This window comes from Gavialis gangeticus, unplaced genomic scaffold (genome assembly GCF_001723915.1).
Source record: "Gavialis gangeticus isolate Ggan-Ray unplaced genomic scaffold, GavGan_comp1, whole genome shotgun sequence".
Classification (NCBI taxonomy): domain Eukaryota; kingdom Metazoa; phylum Chordata; order Crocodylia; family Gavialidae; genus Gavialis; species Gavialis gangeticus.
The window spans coordinates 152358753-152375610 of record NW_017729032.1 but is presented as its reverse complement, the minus strand read 5'-3'; the positions used below and the strand labels follow the sequence as shown (position 1 = coordinate 152375610).

Sequence of the window (16858 nt, the reverse complement as noted above, 5' to 3'; positions counted from 1 at the left end):
AATATAAAATTTCAATCAAAATGGTTATGCATCACTTGTGACTCACTGGAAAGATGACTCTGCATAGAAACTTGCTTGAACTTCAAGCATAAATCTCAAAGCAACTTGACTCATACCACTATGGATTCTTATTCAGCTATAAGGCTCACATTTCCAAAAAACCCTGCTTACATCACTTAACACACATAGGTATTAATGTAAATAGTAAATCAACTCTGCCATTTAAGAACAGAAAAACCCACCTGTAAAGCCATTGACATAGATGGCAACTCCACTAAAGATACTAGTTGAAGTTCCATCCTTTTGCTGCTGAATAACTGCATCTGAACAGAACTGGTCCTCTAGTTTCTTGACCTTTGCAGACATGTACCCTCCCTATGTTTGAAATAAATAGTTAAATATAAAATTGTTGATTTTCACTTTTTATGCCCAAGTTAATTTTTAAAAGAGTAGAGTCATTTTCATATTTTCTTAAAAAATAGTGAGTATACATTTGGTATTCCTTCCTGAAATCTGTTTGGAGCCCTTGCAAAATTCACACGCAGCTTTTTCCAATCATGATTAAAGCCTCCCATTTTTAACTCCTGCCAATAAAACATTAATACTGTGCTAGCCAGGTAGCAGGGCTCTCTTTTATATTCTTATTGTTCAAATGACTAATACAGGTACAGCCAAATTAATAAAGTGAAACAAAGTGAGTACCTACAATAATTGTGGGTCTATGTGTTCCAATGGCAAGGCAGACTCAACCCAAAGACCTCCATGTATTCTCTTTTCCTACATAGAGATAAATAGTCCTATGGTACAGACTTGTATAACGAAGGTTCCTTAGGCCTTGTTTACATGGGAAGGAGAACTTCTGCCAGAAGATACTCTAATGCTAGATGGCAGCCTTATTAGAGAAGACATCAAAGATTCAGCTCAACTTGAGTTTGTCAGCCTTGTTAGCAAGGCACAAAATATATTCTGGAAAGCAACAGCTATTAAAGAGACTGCAGGAGCCAGTAGAAGCCATCTTTTTCTTGGAGAAAAGAGGAGGGTATGCTGCTGGCAGAGAAAGGCATCGCAGAACAACCATGCATGTGCACAGGCTCAGTTTCAGGTCTGCTGGTGAAACTACATAGGATAAACAAGGCCTTTATTAGGAACACAGGAAAGTAGACCTGGAAGGGACCTCAGAAGGTCACCTAGTTCTACCTCCTGCTCAAAGCAACATCATCCTGGATGACATCGTTCCAGGCAACTGGCTGTCCAACCTGCTCTTGAAAATTTCCACGGACAGAAAGTCCACAGCTACTCTGAGTGGCTTGTTGCAATGCTTGACTACCTTAATAGTCAGAAAGCTCCTCCCAATTGCCATCCTAAATTTCCTCCCCTGCAGCTTGAGGCCACTGCTCCCAGTCATGTCCTCTACAGCCACAGAGAAAAGCACATTTCTACCCTCTCTATAAACTGCTCTTCAAGTATTTGAAGACTGTTATCAAATCCCCCCATAATCTTCTCTTCTCCAGACTATAAAACCAAAGTTCTTTAATCCTGTGCTCATAAGTCTAGCTTCCTAGGTCCTTAATAATTTTTATCCCTCTATATTGGTCTCTTTACAAACTGTCCATATCCTGCTGAAACATGGGACCCAAAACAGTACTCTAGGTGAGGCCTTACCAGTGCTGAACAAAGCAGAAGAACTGCTTCCTTTGATTTGTAAGTGACTCTTCTGTTCATATAACCCAGCATGCTATTGTTTTTGGGTCTGTTTGGGTTTTTTTGCAACAGGAGCACAATGTTGGCTCATATTCAGCTTATGGCCTACTGTAATCCCCAGGGTCCTTCTCTGCAGCACTGCAGCCTACCTAACCATTCCCCAGTCTGTATTCATGCATGCAGTTATTGTGTCCCAAGTGCAGGACTCTGCATTTGTCCTTGTTGAATCTCATCTGATTGTGTAACCATTTTCTCAGTTTATCCTGGTCATTCTGGATTCCAACCTTGCTCCCAGAGAGTCTGCAACTTCACCCAACTTGTTGTCATCCACAAATTTCTTAAGCATGCACTCAATCCTATCATCAATGATTAATTAAATGACTATGCCCATATCTAAAGAATTTAGAAGAAAAATAATCTTAAAAATCACTCAAAAAGACCTAGAAAATCTTGCCAAGGTCAAAAATTCTACTTCTTGTTCTGAGGCAATAAGAGATATCAACCTCTAAGCCTGTCAGTGGTATAGGTCTAGATATTGCCCCTCCTAGGTGTCAGGAAGAAGGGGAGTGCAACAGACCAAACATTAATTCCTTTAGCACAGGCTTGATTCTGCAGGCTGGATCTGAATCACATGGCTTCTTGCAAGCTGGATGACCCACCTATGTCAATCCATTGTTTTTTAAATAAATTTTAGCCTGTGCCTCTTTCAAGTTGAGAAGAATTATTAATTCATATAGTATACTCTCGCACTTACTATCCAACATTTCAACTAGGGATGTAAGTATCATTTTTAAAAATTATCCATTTAACCTCCTCTAATTATATCAGTTAAATGATTAACTGATAACACAGCAGCTCCAACACAGGGAAGAGAGGAGGTAGTGGCAAGCTCCCTTCCCCCACCAGCACCTGCAAACAAGTAGCCAATTTGTTAACTGAGGAGTTATCATCCCCCTCCCCCCACCTTTTCCTCTTTAACCTCATAGGCTATGGTACTAGTCCACCTCACTCCTCCTCCTTGCGCCTCTCTCCCGCTGCCCTGCCACACCACTGTCCTTTCCTGCTGGATGGCATCCTGTACCAAACATTAAATGATTTAAACATTTAACTTTTCACACCCCTAATTTCAATCTTCCCTTTTTTTCTTAAACTAATACATACATATACCCTTTTTCCTGAAAATCTTGTGGTTTAAACATACCCATGTCCCCCAGCCATCATGATCGCCAGCTCGTTTCCTCCATCCACCCCGCCTCATACTGAAGGCTCTGCAAGAAGAAAAAGAAAAAATGTTTGATTGATGTGTTTTTAGTAATATGACCAGAACCACTTCAATGATATTACACAGAGTTTTAGCGATTTGCTAGAAAACAAAAAGCAAAAAATTCCAACTTCAAAATAAAAAGAAATGTCAAACAACCACTTCATTAGTTGAGCTACTTCTTTCTGAAAATGAGTCCTCAGGGCCCCTACTATAGACTGCTCTAAATACGGTATTTACTACAAAAATAGCTTAATACTTTTCAGTATCTGTAATTATTTACTAGATTTTTATTAGTAATACATGGCTTAAACATGACAGCCACAACCATTGCATAATATTGTTAATAATCTGTATACTGCAGGATACAGGTTCATGTTTCCTGGCATCAGAACCTGGATTTGTTTCAAATCTTAAAGAGATCCTAATACTTGTTGGGACGTTGTGATGTGTGCACTGCAGTACTTAAAAACAAATACACAATACAAAGACAATTTTCTATTCAGTGGAGTCTCCTGTTTAAAATTACTTCATTTGTCTTGCCCCTAGGTTTGCTTAGAAAAATCAAATTACAAAACAGGTCAAACTATCTGTCTGGGAGCAACCCCTTCCTGGATTCTGGGCTGCACATACCCCAATAACATGACGTAATGGTGAGAAAGGCATGGTATGAACAAGAGGGAATTGCTTAAGCAGGCCTTTTGGTCACTGCACTCAAGTGACGTATATTTGTTAAAACAGGATCAATTCTGATCTTGAAATATTGATTAATGGTCCACTAAATGGCTGTAAGGTAATATAAGAGTCAAGGCCCTTATACTCAGATGGTAAAGGCAGGGCCCTGCATATACACAAGCCTCGGAAGATGAAATACCATAACAGGCACCCTACCTTTTATGTGCCAACATGAAATCTTTTATTCCTTTTGTCTCTACCTCCATGAAAAATCCCCACAGCTTTGGTTCATAGCTGAAGATAATATTTTTTCATCTTACTCTACTTTTCATGAGAAAAGCCTCTATAAACTCCACTCCCTTGGCCACCTGTGATGCTACATAGGTGACATAGCAGACTTCCACCATCCCATTTGTCAGGAAACTGTGTATGCCAGTCTGAATGAACACAGTCCTCTTCAGTAAATAAACTCCACAAGCCTCAGCTACTGGACTGTATTCCAGCTTGTGTAGTTTGCTACCTAAATTTCCTCCACCCTGGATCCCCGATCGCAAACTTAAGTCCAGCCCTTATCCCTCATCCCCCAGTTGCTTCTGCCTGAACTCCTGCAAGTACACAAGGAAGGTACACTACACTCCAATAAACTCGCTACTGTGGGAATAGCGGAAAAGCAAGGGACAGCCTACGTTACAGGGGAAGAGACTAAAACTATCTGGCATCTGTCTCCATCAAAACAGTCATCTTGGGCATGTCAAAACATGCAGCCACAGAACTGTAGAGTCCACAAGTGTCTGGTTGAGAAGAAAGGAGCAGATCATACTTTGGAGATACCGTGTCAGGCTCTCTGTACCGACTTAAACACACTTTATATTTTAAATGTCTTTGCAACCATAAAAGGAAAGAGTTTTGCAAATGAGGTGCCTGGCTTTGAAGATCAAAGCTATGACAAAATATATAACTATGGAATCATACAATACATTGAATTCTAGCATGACAACAAAACTGGTAATTTTTTGTACTGACCACGACTACTACAGGAGTCTAATGCAAAGCAAAAATATAAAGAGGTGATTGAAAATACTCATGATTTAGACCAGGGCTGTCAAAGATCTAACCCCCAGTGCTAGCCCTGAGTCTCAAGTTGACTTACATGCTAAACATGATGGGTACTGGAAGAGCCCAGGACACACCTGCTCTGGGACCTGCCTTGCACCTGGATGGGGCCAGCCCCGGACACTCTCCTTCCCTCCCCCCCCGGTGCTGCCTGCTTCAGAACATGCACTATCCTGGATTGGCCAGAGTTGGTTCTGGCAGGGGGAGGGAGGTGCCCACAAGTCCTTCTCATGATGGGTCCAGCACTCACTTTGGTCAGTCTGGGACCTGCTCTGCATGTGGTGCCACTCTAGACTGACTGGAGCAGCTGCTGACTGCAGCTCATTTCCTGACCAGCCACAGTGGGCTCTAGATCTGAAATGCAAAGGGAAAAGGGGGAGGAGGGAAAGATCTGTGGACCTGACCCATGCCACAGTATCAGCCCCATTGCCATTCATCCAGCCCTTGGACCAGTCCCATGCGACCCATTGCCATTCATCCAGCCCTTGGACCAGTCCCATGTGACCCACCTGAACTGTGGGGGTTTGACATTCCTGGCTTAGAGGAAAATATTTTAGTTGCAAGAGTGAAATGGCTATACTAAGGGACCTAGAGAACCAAAGAAGTCTTCAACTGCCTGAACAAATCCTACTACAAACTCTGTACAGCCTTCCACAGGAGTACTACATAGTATATTTGTCAGATTCCCAGCTCACTTTCAGGACTATAAGAGAGAAGGCTAGGATGGGCTGAGTGGCATCAGGCAAAATAAGAGAGACCTATTACTTAAAGAGGAGGCTGACCAGAAGGCTATACAAAAGTAGCACAAAGAAAAATGAACTGGCATGAAGAAACACAGGAATAAGATTAGTTTTGCCAGTCAAAAGATGGGGGACTGGTTTATTTGATTTTTCATCCAAGCCAGAAAATTTCAATAGTATTGTTAAAACTTTGAAATTTACTCGGAATAATATGATTTGGTGCTCACACCAAAAGCTCTCTTAACCAGAAAGGTATATTCTTCCTCACAGTGTCTTACAGCCTAGGACAGTGATTCTCAAACTAGGGGCTGCAACACAAATGGGGTTACCCTGTGGATATTTAACCGTACAAATTAAATTAAAAGTGGGATCACAAGCTTGGAAAGAGTGGTAATCCACTGACTGAACACCTTTCAGAACCCTTATCAATTAAAGTTTCACATGACTTGTGAGGATAAATATTCATCCATTTTATTGGTAAGATAAACACGGCTCATATGATTTCTTTCAGAGAGCAACAGAACTAGAACCCCAGGTCCCCAACGTAGTGGTTCTCAACCTTTTTAGACTCGAGGTAACTGTCATTAGACTCAAGGCCCCCCTCAGAAAATACCAGATCTTAGTTTTCATTCATTTTTGAAGTACTGAAAAATAATAGCACAATTCTTCTATTGCAAAGACCTCAGAAAGACCACAAGTGATCCGAACGCTTTTAATACTGTCATTACTATTAGAATAATTCCTTGTGAATCACGTGTGCACACCCAACACTGCTAACTAGCATGGCATCCCGTAACACCTGTGAAAGGATCTCAAGGCACCTGAGAATGCCACAGCACCTTGCTTGACAATAATTGTTTTAACAGGTCCAAGCCTCATGCACCTTTCCCCTGGACCTTTCTAAAGTGTGCCAAATTAGGTACTTCTGTAACTGATACTACTATACTGTGGCCTTCTAGTGGCTAGACCACATACAGACCTGTAAGACACTGCTACTGTTTTGATGACATTTATTTTTTTAGCTAGCAGAAGCTCATTTTTTATAGCAGAGGTCGTAAGTCCACAAACTGACGTTACATTCAACCATGCAATTCACAAACTCCTGAACACACATGCTTCTCAAGCCAGAACTAAATCCAAGACATTAGAAATGCCTCACAGATACTTATCTAGTCCAGTAATAAAGTAGATGCTCCATCTCCCTGTACAGTTCACAGAAGATAACATTGTACATGACAACTCTCACCTCCAAAGCAGAATAGCTATGTACTGTGGATTCAAATCCTGCTGACAATAAAGGCCATGTAATAAATGTTGGAGTTTATGTTGTAAAACAAAGTATACAGAAGCAAACCTGGATGCTGCGTTAATATTTGTTTTAGCATTGCATGGAGTATGCGCATTTTGGTTAACAAAAGCCGTATCTTCATGAACAGAAGGGGATGACACAACTGTAGAGCTTAAGACAGAGTAATATATGGAAAAATATGACTGCTGTCCTGAGTGAATGATACCATCTAAAGACAACAGAACTTGATTTAATTAATCTCTTTTGAATGGAAGCCTCATTCCTAAAGATGTAACACTGGAATTTACTAAAATTTGGATGCCTCAGGGTGTTCCTACAATGAGCTAGAGCCTTGCCCTTAAGTAACCAGTTTGAATCCAGACCAGCTAATTGAAAGTAAAAGATATTTTGTGATCTGCTTGAATTTGCAGATTTCTATTCCAGCTCCTACATAAAACCAACTATGATGCCTGGCACTATGCTGCAAATTACTGAGGTAAATACAGAGGTAAGGATTAGCTCCTACGGGTTTTCACAACATAGTCCAGTGGTGCCCAACCTTTTGGGCCCCCAAGCCATATGAGCAATGCCAGCTGGGTCCATGGGCCAGACCTAGTTTGTGAGCCCAATCCCTCTGCATGGGGTTTGGAAATTTGACAGCAGCTGAGGAGCAGGAGTGTTAATTGCCACTGCTCCCTCACCACCGAATTTCTGGACCAGCGGGCTGGGTGACATGGCCAAAAACGAGTCAGCAACGTATGGATGTGTTTAGCAAAGGAAATAATAAAAATAATAATAATAATAATAATAAAGACTAGTAATATCATGGAAAAAACCCAGGGGTTTTATTTGGTCCCCATTTTTTTATTTTTATAATTTGAGAAATGTTAGTGTTGATAACACTGCTTTATGAAAAAATAAACTGTAATTTGATTACCTGATACTACTGTGAAGTAGCTTGATTAGATTTTACAAGGGAAATGATCTCTAACATGGTCAGTCATTTTAAACTGCAAGCAGTTGTTGATAAAAGGTTATCTAGACCATTTTAATTTGCAAGTCAATCCTTGACTATGATATTTTAAACACTTTTGTGTAATAATGTCACAAAATTACTTTGTAAACACTCTTTAGGTGTTTTTCAGCAGCACAATCCACCCTGGTGCATGTCCATCCTCTTTTCTTTTTGAGAAAAAAAAAGTTCAACAGCCTGAATCAGCTATAGACATGTAACAGTAAGACCACCATAAGTGACAAGGAAGTAAGCTAAGAAATACAAGCACTTTAGACGTAAAGCACTTGGCAAAATTAAGGAAGAGCTGAATATCCACGACTTTGTGCAATAAACATGAAATGTTATGTAACATGCATAAAGCATGAGAGAATCCAAGTCCTTCAGAATTAATTCCCTATACACAGATGGCTATCCTACTTGTTCACATGAAATGCATCGCAGCAAAATACCAAAACAAAAAAACCTCTCCCATCCCCACCCCAAAAACATTAATATGCTGCTTCAAATGGATCACTGTATAACAGGGGAAGGCAACGCTTTTTTGGCTGGAGTGCCAAAAAACCCACAATGCCTACCATGGAAGGTGCTGGAGCGCCGGCATGCCAGAAAAACAAAATGAAGGCAGGGGGTACATGGCAGGATGCCCTGCTCGTGCCCCCTGCCCCCCACCCAAAGCCCCTGCCCCTCAGCTGTGCTCGTACCCCTGCTGCCCCTGCCTCCCAGGCCTGCTTCCCCTTGCCTCCCAGCCCAGGCTCCATGGCTATCAGCAGTTACCCAGAACCTGGACCAGCTGCAGCCAGGAGGCTGCAAACAGCTGCTACCTCCCTGCCCCAGCCGCCTCCCACACCCAGCCTCTGGGGAAGCAACAGATACTTTGGGCTCCAGGGAGGCAGCAGATACGGCAATGCTCCCTGCTGTGCTGCCCTCACACATGCTGCACTCCAGGCTCTGCTGCCCCCCCCCAGGCCCTCCCGAGTACAGCATGTGCACCCCAGAGTGGCAGCACACAGGAGGACCACACACGGAAGCTGTCTGCTGCTGCAAGCTCCGCACTACCCAGGTCACACTTCCCCTGTGTGCATGGGAGCACCATGGGCAGTACACAGGGTTGACCCCCTTGCTGCTGCCCCCGCCTGAAGGGTAAGTGTAGCCAGGGCAGCAGAGAGCTTGGAGTGACAGGTAGCTCTCTGCACCCCCACTGTGCCCTGCCAAACCAGGTTTCACACGTTGCTCTGCAGAGGTGGTGTCCAGGGCAGCACAGTGGGGAGCACTGCCAGTATCTGCTGTCTCCCCAGAGCCCAGGGCTTGATCTGGGGATGGGAGGCAGCAGCTGCTTGTAGCTTCCTGGCTGCAGCTGATAGCCACAGAGGCCAGGTTGCTTGCAGCAGGCCTTCTATCCTCCCAGCCAGCTGCTGGGAGCAGCCCAGGCTCCATGGCTATCAGCAGGTACTACGAACCTGGGCTGGCTGCAGCTGGGAGGCTGCAAACAACTGCTGCCTCCCCGCCCCAGCCCTGGCTGTCTCCCAGCCCTGGGATCCGGGAAGACAGCAGGTGCCAGTACTGCACTTGTTGGGGCTGGGGCCCACTTGCAGCAAGGGGCTGGGGCTGTGGGGCCATGGGGCCAGTGCCACCCAGCAGCATGGGGCTGGGGCTGGAGCCGGGGACCACAGGCAACAGGGCTGGAGCCTGGCCGGGGGCAGAATGGGGCTGTGGCTGGAGCGGGGGCCAGGGCCCGCTGGCAGCACGGGGCTGGGGCTGCAGTCGGGCTGTTGCTAGCACCAGGATGGGGCTAACAGCAGCACCGGGCTGAGGCCAAGCAGGGCCAGAGCCTGTGGCAGTGATGGTGCTGGCTGGTGCTACACCCACACAGGGCTGGGGCCCACTGGTAGCACGTGGCTGGGGCCTTCAGCAGCACTGGGATGGGGATGGGTCCCACGCAGGTCCATGGACCTGGCCCCATCCTGACACTGCCAATGGCCCTGACCTGGCAGTGGCACTGTGCTGGGGCCCGTGGTGGTGGCGAGGGCTGCGGCCAGGCCTCCCGGCAGCTGGCAACACTGCTGCAGCTGGGGCCTGGGCCCAGCAGGCCCCAGCTGGCTGCTGGGCTCATCCTGGCACTGCAGACAGCCGCAGCACTGGGCTGGGGCGGGAGGTGGAGGTGCTGGGCAGGGCCTGGTCTGGCGGCAACACATGGCTGGGGCTGGGCCCGCTAGCAGCGCCGGGATGGGGTCCTGGCCTCATCCTGGTGGTGCCAAGCGCCCCAGCCCAGCAGTGGCAGTGGAGGTACTGGCCAGGGCCATCAGCAATGCCAAGATGGGCTCGGGCCCCAACCTTATCCCAGCACTGCAGACAGCCCCGGCTCAGCAGCGGCTCGGCCCACCGGCAGGACCAGGGTGGGGCTCCGGCCCCAGCCTCATCCTGGCGCTGCTGATCACCCTGGCCCAGCAGTGGCAGTGGCAGCACTGGCACGGGGCAGTGGTGGTGGTGCCGGCCAGGGCCGGGCCTGCCGGCAGCACGTGGCGAAGCCCGCCGGCAGCACCAGGCTGGGGCCAGGGCCTGCGCAGTTCCATGGGTCTGGGCCCTGGCCTCATCCCAGTGCTGCTGATGGCCCTGGCCTGGTGGCGGCACTGGTGCTGGCCAGGCCCACCAGCAGCACACGGCTGGGGCCATCTGTAGTGCTGGGATGGGTCCAGGGCCCGTGCAGGTCCGCGGCCCCGGCCCCATCCCAATGCTGCCGATGGCCTAGGGCCTGCCCTGCTGGCGGCACGTGGCCAGCAGCGCGGGGTTGGGGCTAGGGTCAGGGGCTCTTACCTGGCTGGGGTTGGCAGTGTTCCGGGGCTGAAGTCCAGCAGTTGTAGGGGTCAGCAGCAGCACAAGGCTGTTCCCAGGCAGCCATGTGCTGCTCAATCTGGGTATGTCTCTTCCTGTCCCTTGGGGCGGGAAGCAGCCTACATGCCAATAAAAACCATGCTGCGTGCCACAGGTTGCTGACCCCTGCTGTATAAGAGCCATCATCACCAAAAACAGTTTAAATCATAGAAATTGAAACTCCTAGCAATATGAAGTCTACCATGGCCTTTATCAAAACTATGTTACCTTCAAGGAATAAACACTTTATATGCAAGAAACTGCAAAGTCTTACAATGTTCCAAATGAATACTGAGAACTACATTCATGACTTCATTTGCTGATGGATCCACAGACAGGTCTATTGATGAACAAGTATCTGCACATATCAAAGTTGTTACATTTTTTACACTATGCACTTGCAACTGGAAACAGCTGATCATTACATAATTCCTAAAGATGCTTAATTAGCATGAGCATAAATACAGAAGAGCTCAAGTTGACCTAAAGTTATCTGCTGCAGCACTAAATGAAGGCTACTCAAATCTTATAAAAACCATATTTAGACAAGATATTTATTTTGTTGTTGTGTGGAACATCTGAAGTACCAGCAGGCCAGACTCATCCTGAGCCTAAATGCCTCCCTATCCTCTAGGTATGCCCAGTGATCACCGAAATTAGCTTACAAATTTGTCACAACTGTAGATATTTAAAACACTTAATTTTCTTCTGTTCCAACAGCATTTCTGTATTCTTTGTTTTTTCTTCCTTCTTTTTGAGTATCCCAAGTAGCTTGTCCCAGAAATTTCATTTACTACTTTCAGCTCAATTAATGCAGAGGTGAATTTAAAGTGTGTTAGCTTTTTTGAGGCGAGAAAGTGTAGATAGTTGGTTTGGGTTTTTTTGCTAGAACACTACAGCAGACTTCAGGCTGTAATTCATTTAATTATTCCCGTGAGTATTTATATTCTTTTGGGACTCTGCCAGGACTACTCTCTCTATGCCCAACTTTGAGGTACCTGGTCAAAAGCAGAATTCACAAACCTGAGTGATGTACCTAAGTTAGTAACAGAGCAAGTGGGAAAGACTAGGGCCTAGGATTGGGATTCACAACTGCCACATTTTGAGCAGAATGATGCCTAAAACCATCCAATGAGAAATGCTGAAGAAAGGGATTTATCAAGTTCTCTCTCTCCCCTAAACCTAGGCATCAGATAGGTTGCAGATAATGGGATTTGCATCCTGAAAACCCCTCTTGATTAGATATTTAGTTATCAAAGTCCTCTCTTTACATATAGGTAGTTAATTGTCTTTGCAAAGACAGGAGTAGGAGGTGGTGGAATCAGCCATGATGCACAGCCTCTATCCATTGTCCTAATGGTTATTACCCCGACCAGAAAATAGGAAACCTGGAATCTATGCTCTTGTCAAACACCTACACCTCTAATCACCAGACTAAAGGCTAGGCTGGGATGGGAGAAGGTGCCCAAGAATCCTAGGCTGTTAGGCATGGGGAAGAGGGGGAGGGTTAGATTGCAGTCCTGGACTTGGGTAATTTAATATATTTTTCTTGGATCTAACTCTTCCAAAAACATTAGATCTCTAAGCTTACTTTGAAGTTTTAAGTTACCCCTCCAATTTTATAGCATCATTGTCTTCTTCTAATAAGTGGAAATTATTTCTAGCCATCTTCACTTCTAGATCTGAATAAAGTGATGTGCAGAGGGGCAAAGTCCCCTGAGACTATACTGTGAGCCGACTCTGTTTTGGATAACTTTACCCTAAGTTCTTTGGAGAAAGCAGGGCTCCTAAAATATTAAGGCTTTTAAAAGAGACTTGGCCTGGAATGGGTTTAAGATGTCATCTTTGAAAATTATGTTTAAAACATGATCCAAAGCACAGCTTGGAATCTTTGCCTGTGCAGACAGCTTAACATAGAAAGGTCCGATATTATAAATGGCCATCCCACAGTTAAAGCACACAACTTGTAGCTGTCTTAGATGCCATTTTTGAACGCTGCTTCCAACTACATACATTATTTCTTCTTATTCCTTCAAAATCATCACTTTCCTCAACATGTCCATATTTTTAAACAACTCCTGATTTGCCTTCTAAAGGCAAACAGTTCCTAGCAGACAAAAATTTATAATCCTAGTCAGTCTTTTAAAAATAATAGAAAAAGGGAGAAAAAACATTAAGCTAGTATGGTTAAATCCTTTCCCCTTCCTGTATGAAAGAAAAAGGGGCTCAGGAGTCTTCCCTGAAGCTGTACTTGGCAGCCTTTTTCATGAGAAGGGGCCTGACAAACTTGTAGTGCTCAACAAGAGACCTAAACACCTTAAAAGGCTATAACCAAATATGCTTCTACAAGACAAAATTCATTCCTCATAGCCACCCAAGGAGGGAAAGTTGTGCAAGCATGTAAATCAATTTTAGAATCCATCTTATCCACCCTGAGTAAGAATTTATGTACTCCCTAGACAAGCTCCCTTACCCAACCACACCACTAATACATGCTACAATAAAACTATATAACAGAAGGAAAAAATAGGACAATTTGTAGGAAGAGAGAGAAAGGAGATTTGTTAGGGGGGCACTGATAAAGATTTTCTTGACTGATATCGATGCCTGATTATTAACCAGCCATATTGGCTGATACCAATTCAATAGCCGATTTACAGGAATGCTGCTGTGGGAAGGGGTGGAGGAAGGGAAGGAGAAGGGATGTGAGGGGGCAAATTGAGGCCACCATGGTGAGGCAGGGAGAGGGGTAGGGGGTGTCCAGTCAGGACAGCGTATGCAACCCTGGGAGCAGAACGGAGCTGTAGGTGGTTTGCCCGGGGGGCATGCGCCCCCACCAGATTAATGTGCGCAGCAAGGGCAGACTATCTGCTGCAGGCTTGCGACCAGGGGCTACACTGGCCTCCTCCTGGCAGGGAAGGCTGGGCCGGTCTGTGCTCTGGTTCAGCAAGCAGTGGCTGTGCTGGGAGGGGTGACTGTAGCCCACCCGGTAGCCACCCCTCCCAGCACTGCTGCTGCCTGCCTCAAGCACAGCCCCCCTGCCAGGAGGAAGCCAACGCAGCCTATGGCCCCAAACCTGCAGTGGACAACTTGCTGCGCACACGCACGTGGCATTTATTGGTGACATTATTGACTACACTGGCCAAAAAAAGCCGATTGCTAATAATGTTACTTTCCCTTTTATCGGTGCCGATCTGATATGCCACTGATATACCGGTGCACCTCTAAGACTTATACATTGCTTTTTCTCCGAGATATAAAGAAAAGGTTTGAGGGTCATTGTGGACAGGCAGAACCGTTTATCTTTGCAAACCTACATTGAGCAGAGAGGTGGCAATTCTCACAAGCATGCTTTTCCCTCTAAAGAGCAATCACTCCTCAATTTTCACATAAACAAGAGTGGTTCTACCATAGTCATTTGCATGAAATATTTGTTCATCTCTACCTGGACAAACTGCTGACCCGAGTCCCTCTCAAATGCATGAAGCCACCTAGATGACAGATGGAGTCTTAGCTTGCATGGAGGTCCATGGATGAACAATTACAATAAAACTAAAAAAATCTCACTTAACTCTTCCCAGGAGACTGCAAATATCAATGTGAACAAGATAAACCCAACAGTAGATTCTAGTCTGACTTTGTGTTCATATGGCACTGCTTTCAAGTTTTGGCATTCAACACAGTCTGCCTGTGTCTGTACAAGCATTCTGTCAATGTGCCTGATGCAGTACTTTTCCCTGAGTCATTATTTGCTGCCTTCCCAAGATTTGCTGTAATTTCTTTTCCTCCGTAAATCATGGAGCTGAAATGGCAGTGGCTGAATTCAGGCAACCAAGACACAGGACTACCTTGCAATATCTTCACACCTTCAGCTGTGACTGACCAAATTATCAGTTAATGGGAGCACTGGCGGAAGAGAAACACAAAAACCAAAGGAGTGTGGTTAACCCTCCTTTACTATGTCAAAACTTTCTTTGTGAAAGCAGTCTGCTTTTGCGCAGACAACCTCAGGATTGTGGCCTCTCAAGTACCAAATCAGACACTCAGAGATTCCAGCTGGCAAGTGAATTCCACAAACTCACCACATTTTAGCTTTATCAGAAGTACATACTGATTTAGTGACCCTCAACATGACTGCAGCCTGTTTCAGCCACCGTTACCTTAAAGAACACAGACATTTCATCAGTAAAAGATTTTAAACTAATACACCAAGCTTCTGGTACCCCTCAGATAGCTCTAAGAGCCACAATTTACAACTCCAAAGCAATGATGCTCAATAAGCTGTCAAAACACAAGCCCAAGAAGAATGGATATTTTTTCCTCACCTATGATTTTCCATTTCTTTCTCCTGAAGGCACCTAAAAGAGGAAGACTTGATCATTCTCCTCTACAATGACACACTATCCTGTATTTGAGGGGTCTATGCCATGCCTGTCACCCTGCATCACTATTGTAAGTTGTTTGCATCCTTCCTGATGACAGTAGTATTTTCACATATATTGCTTGTTTTTCAGAATGAAGCAGATAGTTATGAAGTGGAAGAGCAATGTAAAACTTGTCTCAAAAGAAAAGTACCACACGTGTATTACATTTATGCAGTCCCCCTGCCCCTCAAAACCATTATTTTTTTCTCTCTACCAAGTTTAAAAATTACCCCATCACCTTCAAGGCCCTGAACAATTCCAGAGCTGTTCTTTTTCCCCTGTTCTCCCTTTGCTCTTCCAGTATTTCTTCTTTTTCTGCTCCCAGATGAATGTCCAAAAGTACTGCAGGAGCAATCTGAATTATATTCCCTTAAGGAAGAATTTCCAGCATTGGGAGTTTTAGTTCCACCTCTAATATATACTAACTAGCCTGAACTACTGGTATAGGCATGAGTTCTCAGAAAACACACCCCTCTGTATTTTGTTTTTTTAGCTGCAAATACCCAACACAAGAAAAAACTGATTAAAAGAAAAATAATTCTCCTTAGCAGACAATTAATACTTAATAAAGACTAATGGTAACGGGTATGGCAGGATCAAACACTTCGTTGTTTCCATGCTTAGGACATGCTCTTAAAAAAAAAAAAGATGCATGGCCTGTGGGCAGTTTGGCTGCCAATTGCAAGGAAGTTTTCATACTTGTTTATTGAACTAATTCTTTGTCCTCTACTTGCTGGAACAGGTAAGTAGCAAGATAAACACTGGTGAGATACTGTACCAGGCAGGTAAGAGAGCCTGTAAATTAGCCTGAAAGTGTACCAAGCTTTCACTGATCAGCGGGGAGGGAAATGAATACACTCCACCCAGAAAGATGGGTCCATACTACTTCTGATCAGTTAAGATCAGGTACAAAAAAGCGACTTACTGAACAATCCCTGGAAGACAACTGTCCTATACATGTGAAACAAAACAATTTACTACTAAGGTTCAAGCTTATTTTGGTGACTAACTTTCACAGCTCAAAGACAGACATGGGCAAAATTAGTCAAGAACCTTCAATTATTCACACGCCAGGAACAAGACAGGAATCTGCAATGAGTCTCCCAACACTGCCCTCTCAACGACCTCCAGTTTGCTAAAGGTGGAATTAGTCCCCAGCCAGGTAAGAGATTCACACCAGAGAAAGAAAGGAAGAGGGAAGACTGAAAACACAACAGGCCACATAACATGGTGCTGGGGACAAGTCAGCCAAGAGAGAGCTCTGCAGAGATTTTGGAGGTGCCTGTTAACTACCTTCTGGACCCTTACCAGCCCCGTTGCCGAAACAGGGCTGCCTCTACTGCCATTGGAGTAGGGCCCCTGGTCTCCAAGTACCTGGCAAGAGAGTCCAACTGGGACCACCAACACCAGGGTGCCCATTCCTGGTAAATAAGCTGGGGCTTGTGGTTCCCCACAACAAACCACTTTCAGGTAAGCTCTCAAAAAATCGGGGGGGGAGATAAAAAACAACTTGCCCCTCCAGAGTCTCCTACTACCTACCTGTGCCTCAGGCAGCCCAGGAGGCTGAAACCAAGGGGGGGGTCCAGCAGCAAGGAGGGGGGTTGACAAATCCCCCAAACACCCCCCAATCCCAGGGTAACAAACCCCCGTGCTAGCTCTGGCTCACCCAGCCCAGCCCAGCCCAGGCCATTGGCCGGGGCAGCTGCGGGAGGGGAGTCAGGAAGTACGTCTACCTCCAAGGGGAGGGGGGCAGGGCGGGCCGCAGCCGCGCGG

General features: G+C 45.3%; 1 protein-coding gene across 3 annotated transcripts in view; it reads right to left on the bottom strand.

Moving 5' to 3' along the window:
* The window catches only part of REV1 (REV1, DNA directed polymerase), a 70813-nt gene extending 54403 nt beyond the window's left edge, over window positions 1–16410 (bottom strand). The window contains exons 1-3 of one of the 3 annotated variants that reach the window (XM_019523984.1): window positions 14987–16410; window positions 2903–2969; window positions 243–375 (exon numbers count right to left, since the gene is read on the bottom strand). In XM_019523984.1, coding sequence (XP_019379529.1) covers window positions 243–375; window positions 2903–2969; window positions 14987–15042 — 256 coding nt within the window. In that variant the 5' untranslated portion in view covers window positions 15043–16410. The remainder of the gene's footprint in view (window positions 1–242; window positions 376–2902; window positions 2970–14986) is intronic. The other 2 variants (XM_019523983.1, XM_019523982.1) reach the window with 2 other exon arrangements.
* Between the last annotated feature and the right edge of the window lie 448 nt (window positions 16411–16858).